The 14682-nt window shown below is 62.6% G+C and overlaps 1 protein-coding gene across 2 annotated transcripts; it reads right to left on the minus strand.

Annotated features, from left to right (window-relative positions):
* Positions 1-2907: 2907 nt before the first annotated feature.
* MYLK2 (myosin light chain kinase 2) lies at positions 2908-11033 on the minus strand. Of its 2 annotated transcripts, XM_038158973.1 has the most exons (12): positions 10959-11033; positions 8414-10003; positions 7982-8292; positions 7014-7119; positions 6709-6802; positions 6484-6593; positions 6160-6301; positions 5902-5972; positions 5557-5685; positions 5106-5258; positions 4609-4741; positions 2908-4248 (listed from the first exon to the last, which is right to left on the minus strand). In XM_038158973.1, the coding sequence occupies exons 2-12, from the start codon at positions 9946-9948 to the stop codon at positions 4168-4170; spliced, it is 2865 nt and encodes a 954-aa protein (XP_038014901.1). In that variant the 5' UTR covers positions 9949-10003; positions 10959-11033; the 3' UTR covers positions 2908-4167. The 2 variants fall into 2 exon arrangements, with proteins under 2 accessions (XP_038014901.1, XP_038014902.1); XM_038158974.1 differs by lacking the exon at positions 10959-11033 and having other exon boundaries at positions 8414-10870.
* Positions 11034-14682: the final 3649 nt, after the last annotated feature.

A 14682-nucleotide genomic window follows, 5' to 3' on the forward strand; every position in this document is an offset into this window, starting at 1 on the left:
AAGGTCCTACCACAGTGTGGGCCCAGGAGCCCCTGAAGTGCCACCCCATGGTAGTACAAGGGAACTTTGTCCCTGGGGGTCACGGGGATGTGCTGCAGCAGAAGTTATCCCCCATGGAGCCCTACTGTCACCTCCCTGGGCCTGCGACCCCTCCAAGTTCCTGGTTTTTCACAGGATGTCCCACGTGGCACAAGTGGCACCAGCCTCATGTGTGGCCCTGCAAATGGACCTGTGTTGCCCCAGAGAGACTGCAGGGAGGCACCAGGGGTTGTGCACAGAATGGAGGCTCTGCTATGGGGGGCACAGGGCTCCCTCCCCTCTCTGTCCTTGCTTGTGGCTGTGTCAGTGCTTGGCTGGAATTCCAACGAGTCCCTGCAGACTCCGGGACCAGGGCAGCCCCAAAGATGGGCTGTGCCAGGGGCTGCAGCTTTGGTGGGAACAGCCAGGAAAGTGGATTCCTCTGACCTGAATCATGCAGGGTGGCTGCCAGGGAAGAGGCACCAGCTGAGTCACCGCTGTTCACACTGGGCTGGGCACAGGGATGTGCCCCAACTGGCCCAAATGGGGGACACTGGAGTGGGCAGGGTCCCCACACAGCCCCAGGATGGGACCTGGCCACCAGCCCCTTCCCACACAGCACCAGGACACCCGAGTCAGCACCTGTCTGAGCACAGGAGTGCCAAATCCCAGAGTGATGCTGGAGAAATGGGGGGATGTGCTTGCACCCCCCATCCTGCCAACCCCAGGCTGTTAGAGGGAGCTGCCCGGGAGCAGCAACACCCAGACCCCACGGCACAGCCAGCCCCAGGACAGACACAGGGCATGCAGGGGCTCTCCGTGCTGATGCGAGGACCAAATTTGTGTCAAAGTCACAAAGTCCCGGGGGACTCCGGTTTGGCCAGTCTCGGGGGTCTCTGCGGGGTCGGTGCTGGCACGGAGGAACACTGCCGTCACTCGGGGACCGGGAGCACCATGGCCACGTCAGGTCTCTTATCAGCCCCCAGACGGCTGCTGCTGGGCCATGGCTGTGTCCCAGCCCCGGGCAGGGCAGGGAGGCCGCCCTTCATCATCGGGGACCGCCACTCAGCCCTGGGCCTCTCTTTACTCCTTTTTTTTTTTCCCTGCCCAGTGGAAAACAATATTTGAGCGCCTACATCATGCTGGCGTCTCCGGAGCGGTCGGCGGCGAGCGCGGCTGACCTCAGCCCCCTCCTTCGCACGGTCCCCGGGGGCGCGGGAGGAAGCGAGCGCCGCAGCCGTGCCCAGGGGCCGTCTGGTTCCCACGCAGCGTGGCCGGGCCCATCGCCCGCCGCGGCTGGGAACGCACGGCCCCGGCCCCGTGCTGTGCCCGAGATGGGCTCCCTGTGCTGGGAGCAGCGCGGCGCATCCCGCCGTCCCCCGGGCTGCAGCGGCCGCTCGGGATGGGCGCTCCTGTCCTGCTCTGCCCGGGAGTGCAGATCGGAGCCGTGCGCTCTCCCCGTGCTCCCCTTTCCCGCCCTCACCCCGACTGCCGGTCATGGACCCGCTGTTCTCCCAGCTCTGCCTCCTCCCTAGCCCGCTCCCGGCTCGCTGTGGGTGGCCCGATCCCCCGCCCGCTCGCCCGCTCCCATCCTGGGCCGTGCCGGGGCCGGGACTTGCTGCAGCCGGTCCCGGGACGAACCTGCTGCCGCTGCCGGCGGTGCTGCCAGGGCCGGAGGTGTGCCCGCTCCCCTCCCTGCCTGCCCTGCTTGCGGGGAGCCTGGTTTCTGCGGGCAGGGCGGTGCCGCAGGGACAGGGTGCACGGGCGATGTGGGTGCTCCGCGCTCCGGGGATGGATGCTGAGGACACGCGTGTGCACACCCAGACTGCACCGTGCAGCCGTGGGGGCGAGGAGGACCCCACACGTAAGGGATGGAGCTGGCTGCCGTGGCCTGGGCTGGACCAGGAGCATTTGGCCCCAGTGGGATCAGTCCACTCCAAGCAGCTTCAGGGGCTCATGAGCTGTCAGCTGGGAGCATAGGATGGATCACAGCAACTTCCATGGGTGTCAGCCCTATGGCCCCACTCATCCAGCCCCAGTGTGTGTCTCTGTAGAGTCCCAGTGTAGGAAGGAGGGGACTGGAGAAACCGCACTGGGCTGTGGGGTAGGGTCCCACACCCTGGGATGTGCTGGTGTCTGTGCATCCCTCTGTTGCAGACGTGCGCACAGGGCTGCGTGCAGGAGCTGATCTCCTACAGCAGCTCAGGGTGCCAGCAATGTCCGGGGCTCATGGTCCATCTGGAAGCCCCGTGGCCACCTCACAGCAGGGCTCTGCAGCCCCTGTGGCCGTCCGGGGCCAGGGCCGGGACCGGGGCGACGCGCGGCTCCTGGGGCCAGGCAGGAAGGAGACGTCACCGCCGTGGAGCGTAACTCAAACCAGATGGGGCTGCGCTGGCGTCCAGGCCTGCGGGGTGGTCACCGACAGGAACCGGTCAAAGGCTGCCGGCAGGAAGCGGCTGGGAGGGACGCCTGCGGCCGCTGGAGTCCGGGCTCTGGCAGCCTTAACCACTTCAGGGCCAGCCACAGCTCCCCTGGGCAAAGGGGCACCAGTACCCACCCGCCCTTGCCTGGGCATCCCACCCGATACAGGCAGATGCTGAAATGTGAGGACGCGTCTGACTGACAGCTGATCCATCCACCCTTTCATCCAGTCACTCTCCCTTCCCCCATCGCCCTGGGGCGCTCAGAGCTGTTGGGTGTGTAGACCAGAAACCCCTGGCCCTGTGCCTGCACAGCCCTGCCCAGGACCTGCCAGGTGGTCCCTGTCCACGGCCCAGCCTGGACCCAATCCCCTCTCCCACAGAGATGAGATTCTGCTTCCCATCCTCCTCTCACTTATCCTGCAACTGTCAGGCCCCACAGGTGGGAGCAGGGCCTCTCCAGCCCCAGAGTGGCAGCTGTGGGCTCCGGGCAGACCTGTACATTTATTTACAAGAAGGCGAGCGCTGTGGAGGGCTCCATTATGAGGCAGGGTCCCACCAGCCGTGGCTCCTGCCCAGTGGGGACAAGCCTGAAGCCCCTTCCCCTGCTGCAGCCAGTGTGGGGAGAGGGGCTACGTCTCCCCGTGTCTCTCCCCGGTGTTTTTCCAGCAGGCACAGAGGGCAGAGGCAGCTCCAGAGCAAACACACAGCCTTGGCTTGGGGGGGCTTAGCCATGGCATAAGCCAAAGCTGGGGGACCCCATCCCCTCCTGCGGTGGGCAAGGCTGGATGCTGCAAAGCCCAGGGGATGCCCATCCTCCGGCAGCACCGGGGAGGCCCAAGGGGGGCAGGCAGAGAGGACGGGGATCGGGACAAGGCGCGGGAGCTGGAGCAGCCCCTCTCCCGGTCGCAGCGGGTCCCGCGGAGCCCCGCGCGGGGCGGGGCGGCAGTTCCGCTGCGTTGGTGGTCGGGTGAGCGGTGCCGGCCCGAGCGGGGAGCGCGGGCCAGCTGCTCTGCATTAGCCCGCCTCGCTCATCGCGATCTGCCGGGGACGGGTGAAGCAGAGGTTGTGTTTTTCCCCCGCTGGCAGAACCGAAGGGCAGGGAGGGCAGGAGGAACACAAAGCCTCCTTCTTTCCTCGTTGGCTCCCAGCTGGGGACGCCGCTGGAAGCGTGCTTGCTGCTTCCTCCCTTCCTGTGCGAGCAGCAGCTCGGGGCCAGCTCCGCTCCCACATGCCCAGTTGGCCAGGAGGAGGTGCTTGAGCCCCGGCTCCGCTGCCAAAGCACCGGGGTGAGGGTCCGCCGTGCCCTCCAGCATCATCGCCGAGCCACGGAGCTGGGAAGGGAGGTCGGGCAGCGCAGGGGCCAGCGGCAGTGAAGGCAGGCAGGGCTGCGGCATTTACAGGCAGAGAGGGCGCATTCTGAGTCCAAAAGCAGCAAGCACCAGGCGGCCGAGGCAGCGGGATCACACCGGAATGGCCTCGCTCCTCCTCCGAGGGCACGAGAAGGAAGCGTGAGCAGAGCGGAGATGCTGCAGGTCGGGCACCACGCAGCCAGGCCAGGGCCAGAGCTGAGATCAGAAACCTTCACTCCGGAGCAGCCTCACAGTCTGGGACTGAGCAGTGATGTGGTCCTGAGTGCAGCGGGACCAGCTCGACAGAGCTGCTCCAGACTGGTGGGGGTCCCTCTCAAGTGGTTCCTTTCTGGCCTCGGCTCCCCTGGGAGCCCAGCTCAGATGCCCAGCGCTGTCAGGGACCCTGAGCTGGTGATCTTCCTGAAGCGGTTGGCAGCACACACCCCGATGAAGTTTTTCTGTGAAAGGGAAGAGGAAAGATTCTCATCCGAGACTCTCATCCTCTGGCAAGGGCTGTGGCACCGAAGGTTGAGCCAGACCCAGCTCTGGGGCCTGACACTACTCCTGCCCCTAAAAGCTGCTCTTGGGATGGGCTCAGGAATAACCACAACAAAGGGACCTGTGCTTGATGGGGGTGTTACCTCAGGGGCATCCACGCTCAAGGGTGCCCAGCCCTGTGTCCCAGCTGCCGGCAGCACAGCGAGATGGAACCATTCTCCGTGCTCCAGATGCCATCCACCAGGACAGGCAGAGCCTGGCAGCCCCCTCCCAGCCCCCTCAGAAGCTGCTGATCCCCATGCCCTTGCCGACCCCCGCACCTTCCAGCGCCGCCTCATGACGTATTTCTTGAGCAGCACTTGGGACTTGAGGCGCCGGTTGGAGCGTTTGGCCTTTTCTGCCAGGTTATTGAGCCAGGGATGCTGCAGGCACTGGTCAGCACTCATCCGGGCACTGGGAGAAAGATGAGCCCACGTCAACCCCGCTCAAGCCCCTCACCCCTAACCACCCCCTTCTTCAGCCAGAGCCCCAAAACCCCATAACCCTGCAGGGAAGAACCAGATGGAAGGAGGTGCCCAGGGACTGGTGGGGCTGGGCAGGACTCTGAGGGGTCCAGCACATCCTGCTTGGGACAGCTGTCCCTGCAGGGATACAGGGCTCTGTTGGGGACAATCAGAGTGGGGTAGAGCCCCATGGAGTTTATTCAGTCCTGGACCCAGGGGATGCTGCTGGCCCTGGTGAAGAGGCAGCATGTGGTACCTGGGCCAGCTCTGGGCATACCCATCCCAGGACCCCACGGCCACTGCCAGCCTCACACCTCTTGTCCTTGATGATGAGGTTGGAGACGAAGTCCTTGGCCTCATTGGAAACACTCTCAAAGGTCTCCTCGTCGAAGTACCAGTTGGCAGCCAGGACGTTGTTGAGTGTCTCGGTGTCATCATCACCCAAGAAGGGGGAGAGGCCGCTGAGCCTGGGGGTGCAGAGAGGCGAGGAGTCAGGTGCTCTCAGGCTTCAGCACCTCCCAGACCCCCTGGAACAGAGCCAGTCTGGCCAGGGATGTTCCAGGGATGTGCTGCCACCGTCCTGCCCTCAGCCAGACTGAGCTCCTTCCTGCCCCCCAGCCCCACACAGGCATCTCCCCACCAAGGACCCCCCACCCGCCACCAAGCAGCCAGGTGCCTGGGGACAACCCTGCACCCAGGGGAGCTGTGCCCCAGCACCACAGCTGCCCTGATGGCACTGGCAGCCCCTGCCCAGCCCTGACTTACAGCATGTAGGTGATGACGCCCATGCTCCACATGTCCGTGGAGTAGGAGACCTGCTCGTAGTTGACCACCTCAGGGGACAGGAATTCAGGGGTGCCAAAGTTCACTTTCAGCTTCTCATTGGGATTGTACCTGCAGCCGAGGAGGGGTGCAAGTCAGCACAAGGGGGACAGACTGCTCCCCCAAACCACTGCCCCTCTCTCAGCAGATGCTGCCCTCCCCAGGAGTGGCGTGGCCAAAATAATGACCTGGAGCAGGTCCTGGGGCTCCTGGTACCCAAAGGCACACAGAGACGAAGGGTGGAAGGGGAATGGGGAAGAGGGACAGAGCTGAGAAAGAAAACCTCACCTTCGAGCCAGCCCAAAGTCGATGATCTTCACCATGTGCCCGGTGGCAGACACGCAGAGGATGTTCTCAGGCTGTGGGGACAGGGTGACCATTGCCCCACCACCAAGAGAGGACATCCCCACTGCACAGATCCAGCAGCCCGTGAGTCCTGCAGCTGACCCACACCAGGGCAGCGCTGACCCACAGGCATCCCTCCCACAGCTAGCCAGTGTCCTGCTGTCACCCTTGGCCCTGCCATTGTCACCCCCAGCCCGGCACCTTGAGGTCGAGGTGGAGGACGCCCATGTGGTGCATGAAGCGGATGCCCTCGCAGATCTGCCGGACGAACACCATGCAGTCCACCTCCGTCAGGTGGTAATCGTCGTCGATGATCCGCTCAAAGAGCTCGCCACCCTCCACACTGCATGGGGATGCACCATGGGGTCACTTTGGGGGGACTCCCTGCCCCAAGCCATCCTCCTGTGGAGCTCCTTGCCCTCCTGAGGACTCTGGCCCAGCTCCACCACGGGGGTGCTGAGCAGAGCCAGAGTGGGATGTAGCATTTCGGGATTGGACAGCCCCACGGTAGGCACAGGCACTCACAATTCCATGAAGAGGATGATCTCCCGGGGCGTTTCGATGGCATCGTAGAGCTGGATGAGATTGTGGTGGTTCAGCTGGTTCATCACATCGATCTCCAGCAGCACCATCTCCTGCAGAAGGAGTGTGGGGTGTCAGCCCTGGCCGTGCCACTGGGACAGGCTGTGTCCCCACACCAGGGACGCACAGAGTGAAACACTGCCACCACCTGCCCGGCATCGTCCAGACCTTGTCCTTTGCTCCCTGCTTCCGGATCACTTTGGCTGCCAGCTTGAGACCCGTCTCCTTCTCTGTGCACGTGTGGACTTCACCAAACTTGCCCCTGTGGAGGGAAGGAGGAAGGGGGAGAGGGAGAAGTGCCCCCACCATCAGCCCCCAGGCTGCTGGGGACCCTCCCACCGCCCTGTGGTGCTGCTCTGCACTGCCCGAGGCACCCATCAGGAGCAGAGGAGTCCCACCAACGCAAGGCCACAGCCCAAGGCTGGAGGGCAGCTTGGGACAGTGCCAGGAGAAGCACTGGAGCCCCTCCTTACCCCCCCAGGATGTCCTTGGAGCTGAGGCTGAACTGGGAGCTGACGCTGGCGGAGCGCAGGGTGACGGTGCGGTGAGCGAAGGGCGCTGGCGGCGGAGGGACATCGTCTGCCAGAGACAAAGGGTGAGGTGAGAAGGGAAGCTGCTGTCCAGGAGACCCCACTCTGGGTACCCCGGGCTGTCCTGGTGTGGAGTGCAGATAGGCGCCCAGCCAAGCCTGTGGGAGCAGGATGTGGCCAGGGACTGAGTGCTGGCTGTGAGCCAAAGGCTCCTGGCTGGGAATGCACCGGATAATGCAGCAACCCCCGAAGGGTCCCTTGCTATTGCCCTCAGCATTGCCCCGCTGCATGGCACCAACCCTGTTCCATGGCACCCTGCTGCATGGCACCCACTCTCCTCCATGGCACTCTGGTCCTCGGCACACACCTCATTTGATGACAGCCACTCCCACCAACCCACATGTCACATTTACCCTTTCCAGGCCATGTTGTTGTCTGTCACCCTCTCCGTGCCACCACCTCCTGCTCACCCTCCCAGGACAGACCCCACTCACAGAACACCCCGTGCACACATTCCTGAGCCACCATGTCCCAGGCGAGAGCAGGACCCAGCCTCACAGGGATCCCCACGAGCACCCACTGCCCCCAAGCCCTGCCATCCCCACAAGGACAGTGGTGCAGGATATGAGGACATGCTGTCCCCTGCCACCAGCCAGACAGTCACTGTCACTCTTCAGGCTCCTCTTCCTCACAGTCAGTGTGGCCAGAGCAGGCCAGGAGGGGACGCGACGTTTTTAGCCCTGTTTACAGTGAAAGGGGAGCTCAGAGGCCACCAGGCAGGTGACAAGCCAAGGACAGGAGTTGGCAGCACGGAGGGCAGTGTGGGCAGCAGGCAGGGCCAGGGGTTCCCAGGCTGTCACTCCACAGAGCGTCCGGGGGGAAAGGAAAAGGCAGATACCTCATGACCTTACCCAATATCTCAAAAGGGTCTTCCTTCCCAAAATCGGGGGTGAGGTAGGGGCTGGGGGGTGGCTTTGCCTCTGTCAAAGACGGTTGCACCCCAGGTCCAGGCTGCTCCACCACCCCAGCAGGATCCGGGGGCTGCCCTGTGGCACTGGGCAATGTCCTCTCCTGAGGGGCGCCGGGGGGTTCCAGGGGCTGCAGGTCCCCCAGGGCTGGTGGGCCAGAGCCAGGCTCTGTCGGACCCTCTTTTGGCTCTACCATCGTGGTTTCCTCTTCTATTGTCTCCATCTCTGCCACCTCTGCCCAGGGCTGCTCCTCCCTGGAAGCAGGAGTGGAAGGTGAGCAGAGCCCAGCCAGCAGCTCCCGAGCCCAGCACCCAGAGAGCCAGGGCTCCCTGGGGCAGCGAGGGGGATCCCCCCATCCCAGGAGGGTGTGGGTACCTGCGGCAGGCAGCCGGGCAGCTCAGGCTCTGCAGCAGAACCGGGCGCGGGGGCTCGGGGACCGTTGGTGGCTGTCCCTCTGTCCCCTTGGACACTTCCTCCCCTTCACCCTGAGCCTTCACAGCAGGCATGGCCGCTGCCTCCGTGGGCTCTACAGCCCCATCCCCAGCCTCTGCTCCAGGTGTGGGAGGCTCCACCTCTGCAGCTTTCTTCCCTCCATCCTGAGCCTTTGCAGTAGCTGGGACCTTCTCCTTTTTAGAATCTTTCCCTTCATCCCCAGCCTTTGATCCAGCTGTGGCTTTTTCCACCTTTGCAGTGTTCTTCCCTCCATCCTGCACCTTCACAGCTGCTGGGGACTTCTCCTTTGCAGGCTCTTTTTTGCCTCCACCTTGAGCCATTTTTTCAGCTGGTGTTTTCTCTGCCTTTGCTGCTGCCTTCTCTCCATCCTGAGCCTTAGCAGCATCCGGGGCTTTCTCCTTTGCAGGAATTGGGGCTTTCTCCTTCACTGGAGCTGGGGCTTTCTCCTTCACTGGAGCTGGGGCTTTCTCCTTCACTGGGGCTGGAGGCTTCTCCTTTGTGGGCTCCTCTTTGCCTCCACCCGGGGCCTTTTTAACTGCTGGGGCTTTTTCTGCCTTTACCACTTTATTCTTCCCATTCTGAGCCTTTGCAGCATTTGGGGCCTTCTCCTTTGCAGCAGCTGTGGTTTTCTCCTTCGCAGGCTTGGTATCAGCTGGGGCTTGTTCTGCCTTTGCGTCTTGCTTGCCTTCATCCAGAGCTTTACCAGTGGCTGGGACCTCCTGTTTTGCAACCACTGTGATTTTCTCCTTTACAGGCTCTCCTTTGCCTCCACCCTGAGCCTGAGCTGCAGCCAAGGCTGTTTCCTCCACAGGTTTTGCCTTCCCTTCTTCAGAGTTTGCTGCAGCCAGAGCCTTTTCCTCAGTGGACTCTGCTTTTCCACCACTCTCAGCCCCTGACCCACCAGGTGCTTCCTCCTTCGTGGGCTTGTCCTTTCCTCCATCCTGTGCCTCAGTTGCAGCCAGGCCCTTCCCCTCCATGGGCTCATCCTCCCCTCCATCCTTAGCCTTTGCGGCAGCTGAAGCCTTTCCTCGTTTGGCCTCCCCTGCAGCTGGAGCTTTCTTCTCCCCAGGCTTCTCTTTCTCATCCTTCCCTGCACCCTGGGCCTCAGCGGCAGCCGGCACCTTCTCCCTGGTAGATGCTGCCTGCCCTTCATCCGGTGCTGCCCGTCCTCCATCGCACTGCGCAGCCGAATCCTCCTCTCCTGGAGCCGCTTCCCGTGCATCCCGGAGCTCTGGAGCAGCCAGAGCTGTCTCCTGCCCCGGCTCTGTCGTATTTCCTCCGGCCTTGTCCTGCCCAGGCTCAGCCGTGCCCGTGTCCTGTGCCGCGGCTGGCGCTGTCCCCGCGTGGGGCTGGGCAGCCTGGGGAGCCGCAGGGGAGGCGCTGCCCTCGGTTCCGGGGGGGGCCGAGCCGCCAGCCCCCCCGGTGTCGGCACCCCCCGCGCCTCCGCCCCGCTCCATGGGACACTCCAGGCAGGAGCGGCTGCCCTGCGGCGCTCCCGGTTCGGCGAGGCTCCTGCGGGACAGAAAGCGGCAGCTGAGGGCTCGGCGGACCCGGCGCCCTGCGGAGGGGACGGCAGGACCCGGGCAGAGCTCTGCTGCTGCAGGGATGAGCCGCGGCCATGCAGCCGGGAACCGTGCCCCTGCCGCCCGGCCGGCGGCTCCCGGGCTGGTGGCACCGAGCCAGGGACCCCACGTGGCCGCCGGTGCCGGCAGCGTCCCATTGTGCCCCGATATCTGCCCCGCGGTGACTGATCGATGGCCTGACCCCGGCACCTGTCACCGGCTGCCTGGGGCCTCCGACGTGCGAACAGCCAGCGCGGCGCGGCCAGGGTGACAATTTCAGGCCACATCCCACCATGGCAGGGCAGGAGACAGCGGCTCTTGGCCCCGGGCTGGCAGTGGGGATCAGGAGAGATGAGCGTTCCCGGTACGGCCCCACCATTGCTGCCCCTGAACCAGACAGGAGCTCCAGCCGTGCAGGCAAACCCCCTCTGCTCAGGGGCCACGCAGAGCCCGCACCCAGCAGCCACCAGCGCTGCTCGTCCCCCTGCCCAGGGGTGACCGGCTCCACCACGGGGACCTTTCGGTGCCTGTACCTGCAGTGGCCTCCAGCCCAGCACCTGACCCCCAAATCCCCTGGGTCGTTCTGCCCTCCTGTGCCCGGTCATCTCTCCTCACCCTGTCCCAAAACGTCTCCCTGTGCAGCCGTCCAGAGCCCAGGACAGCCCAGCCCCAGAAGGAACCCAGCAGCGACCATCCCAGGAGCAGAGAAGCTGCTTGCTGGTCCACTGGAACAGGAGCTGGAGAAGAGCAGTCCCTGGGAGAGCCTTCCCACATCCCGCAGCTCAGCACAGCAAGCCCGTGGGGATGGAGGTGTTCTTCCCGGGGCTGGGGGCTCCACTATCCACAGGACCCCCCATCACCACGCCCCCAGTCAGAAGCCGTGGAGACCCCCCCGGGCCCGTTACCTGGGTCCTGGTGCAGCGGCTGGTCAGGGGGGCAGCATCCGCACTGTGGCAGCGCCGGAGGGAGCAGCCTCTTCTATGCCGGCTGTAACGGAGCCGGATTAGCCGGGCAGAGGAGGATCCCTTACAGCCGCGGGAGCCGGCCCACTTCGCCTTTCCCAGCACCTGTTCCTGCTGGAGCCCGTTCAAAGGACACGCCACTCTCGCCTGTCCCCCGTGGGCTGGGGACACGCAGACGAGGGGCAGGGACGGACTTGTCTCCTGCTGCAGCACAGCACCACGGGGAGGGCTGGCACTGGACACAGTGACACCCCAAAACCATCTCATAGGGGTGGCCTGGGTGAGCTGGACAAGGTACAGGTGGCTAAGGTCCTCCAAGGTGCCCACAGGTGAGACAAGGTGGCCACTGGCCAGCCCATGGGGATGGTGGCCAGGAGCAGCTGGAGGTGGCGCTGGTCCCTGTGCTGGTGAGCTGTGGCCAGCTCTGCCCACTGGCACTGGCCCTGTGGGAGAACAGCTCCAAAGGACCCTGCGCTCTGTGGGTGTGATGTGGCACCTCTGGGCACTGCCACTGGGCCTTGGTGAAGGTGGCAGCAGCTGGGAGCTGGGCACTGGCCAGCGGCTGCAGCCTTCCCTAGGAACCAGTTGAAAGACTTTCTGCAAAGTGTTTTGAGAATCAGGGAAAGAAACAGAGGAGCTGGAGGCTCCAGAGGAGGAGGCTGTGTGCATGGGAGCTGCACAGGCATTGCCAGCTGGTGCTGCACCCCAGGACACACCTCAGACACTGTGTGGGGCTGAATCCTGGCATTTGCTGGAGGAGTGTGACTGTCCCCAGGCCCAGGCTGGCCAGGTGCCCCTGGGGAGGCTGAGGTTACCCTGGGCTCCTCCAGCCTCAGCCCCTGCCAGCTGCCAGCCTGGTCCTGCCTCCCTGGTCCCTACCCCACAGCCACACAAAGCTCAGGTCCTGCCAGACACCAAACCTGGCTGCTTCAACCTTGCTTTGCTTTCCCCTTACTTTAAACCTTACCTGTGGCAGGGCTGGAGGCTACAGCAGCAAAGGAGGTGTGGAGGCTGCCCTGGCCAGTGCCATCCACGATGGAGCTGAATCAATGCCACCAACGAGCAGCAGCAGCTCCCCAAGAGCAGGGCTCACTTTGCCTGCAGCACCCTTCAGGAGGACCAACAGTGCCCAGGCAGTGCTGCTGCTCCACACTGACAGATCCCAGCTCCCAGGGAGCCACCAGCGTCTGTGTGCCACGGCCTGGGGTCAGGCTTTGCCAGTGCTTCACGTGTGGCATTGAAACAGAGAAAAGCCAGGAGGGGAGCACAGCTGTTCCTGTCCTTGAGGTGCTGCTGTCCCACCTGTCCCTGCCCTGGCCTGAGGCACCCGCCATCACCTCAATGCAAGAGCAACACTGTAGGACACAGCCGGGGACTCCTGAGCAGATACAGAGCTGTCCCACTCCAGCCTTCACAGCTGGGATTTGTGGCTTCAGCAAGGCCAGCTCCTTTCCTGAAATCCATGGCAGGACTTGGAATGTGATGAGCACCAGCAGGAGCAGGCGCACAGCTCCAGCTCACTGGTGTGTTGATGCAGTTGGGTACAAGCAGAGGTTGGAGAATCACCATCAGCCAGAGTTCTTGGTGACAATGACACACACGCTGCCCAGCCCTGGCACAGCCACCACTCCTGTGAAGAGTGGGAGTCCCCCACCTTGGCCTCTGTAGGGCCACAGCCAGGAATAACTGGCCAGATGCTGTGCCTGGCCAGCGGGGCCTCTGCCCATCGACTGTCATCGCCAACATACAGTTTGGAATTGCCTCTCTCCTCCTCCAGCTGGGCTGCCAGACACCTAGAGGCCACCAGTGTCACTTCAGGCACATACTGCCACCACTCCGCCAGCCTTTGGCTCTGCACCCTCCTGGCAAGCCCGAGGTGGAAGAAGCACATCCATGCCCAAGCATGAGGCAGGAGCCCATGAGCCAGAGCCATGCCCCACAGCCCCCTTGGAGCTCTTGGTGTGGTGGACACTGGGATAAAATTCTCCATGGAGAGCAGGAGCAAGCAGCTGGACACCAGCCAGCCTTCCTGGGATGCTTGCAATCTTCCACGCTCCCTGGGAGCAAGGTCGGTCTGGGCACAAATCCCTGGCACAAGGTGAGGAAGCAAAGCCCTGGGCACGGGTACTGGGGAGCCATGGCTTTCCAGAGGCAATGGGGGACCAGGGTTTGGCACTATCACGGGTAAAATTCATTTGTGGGCAGAGAGAAATAGGCTGAAACCAGACCTACGGGAAGAAGGAATTGTAGAATTGAAGGGCAGTATCAGGTCCACCCCAGGGTTTCAGATGCCTGAAATCCCAAAATCACACGCCCAAGGAGCAGCAGTGCCCTGGGGCTCTGCAAACCAGCCACCACCCAGGCTTCTCAGCCTGGGCTTGGGGTTTTTTCTCTCCCTTCCCATTCAGGAACTTAAGCCAGAGCCTACATTGGCTGCAGCTGGGAAACAGCCTGTCCTGGGGCTATCTGGCAGCGCCTCAAGCACGCTGTTCCCTGGCGACGCCGTTGTCACAACTGCGGCAGCACACTTTAACCTTTACGTTTACCCTGGGAAGGGAGGCTCTGCGGAGCCAAAGCCGGCCCATTCCCGGGAAACCCTACACCCCAGCTAAATCGAGCGGCAGGGAAGGCTGAACAACATCCCCACCTGAATCCCAGCCATGCTGCTGAAACACAAACCAGCCGGGCTGTCTGGCTTAGCTGCTTCCATCAGAACCAGGGCTTCCACCACGAGCTGCCATCGTGTCATGACAGGTGTCAGCAAGGTGATGGGGAAAGACAAGGAAAAATCTCGACCTCATCAACAGAGCATCCGGAGCGATGTGGCCACCAGCAGCAGCACCAGGACCTGCCCAGATCCAGGATTCCTTGCCAGGTTCAGGCCAGGTCACACAAGCAGCTGCAAAGGTTTCCCAGGGGAGACAGAAGGGAGAAGCAAAGCTGTGATTTGAGAGCATCATCAAGAGAATTTATTCAGCAGATAATTTGATCTTGCAATCAACATGAAAGTCCAGGAAAACGCTGGCTGCCTTTAAGTTCCAGCCCTAGTCTGTGTTCAGCAAATTATTTTGATAACAAATTGAGTACAGCCCAACTAGAAGAGCAGAGGAAGATTTTGTGCCCAGTCCTTGCTTTCAAGGCATGCACGTAAGGGTGATAACCTTTGAGTACTGGAATACAAAAATGTGTTTGCAAAATCCACGCAGAGAATATAGATTTTATATCAGTTCCCCAACCTACCCTGACTCCAAAGGGAGGTGTTGCAACAGCACTTAGTTAAATCCCAGTCTGTTGCTCCCATCCTGTAAATCTGCTCTCCCCAGCAGAAAAATCACCTGCCACCATTTTCCTGCTGAAGCCTTGGCCAAATCCCATCCTCTCCAACATCCAGCTCCTTCAGCACATGACTTTACTTTGTACACTCGAGCAGTTTTCCCACCATGTCACCACCTCCCTCCTAATTGAGAGAACAGGTCCCACACCCCAGCCCGTGAGAACCTGGTGGGTGACTCCAAGCTCCTACAAACACCCAGACCCTTGGAGGCACAGCTGCCTGAGGCTCCTGCCCCTGTTTGCAGTGCATGGGGAATACAAGAGGCCATGGCTGGGGGAAGATGTAATGTCTTTTATTAGACCCAAATGATACCATTGGGGAAAAAATACTGCC

This window comes from Motacilla alba, chromosome 20 (genome assembly GCF_015832195.1).
Source record: "Motacilla alba alba isolate MOTALB_02 chromosome 20, Motacilla_alba_V1.0_pri, whole genome shotgun sequence".
Lineage (NCBI taxonomy): Eukaryota > Metazoa > Chordata > Aves > Passeriformes > Motacillidae > Motacilla > Motacilla alba.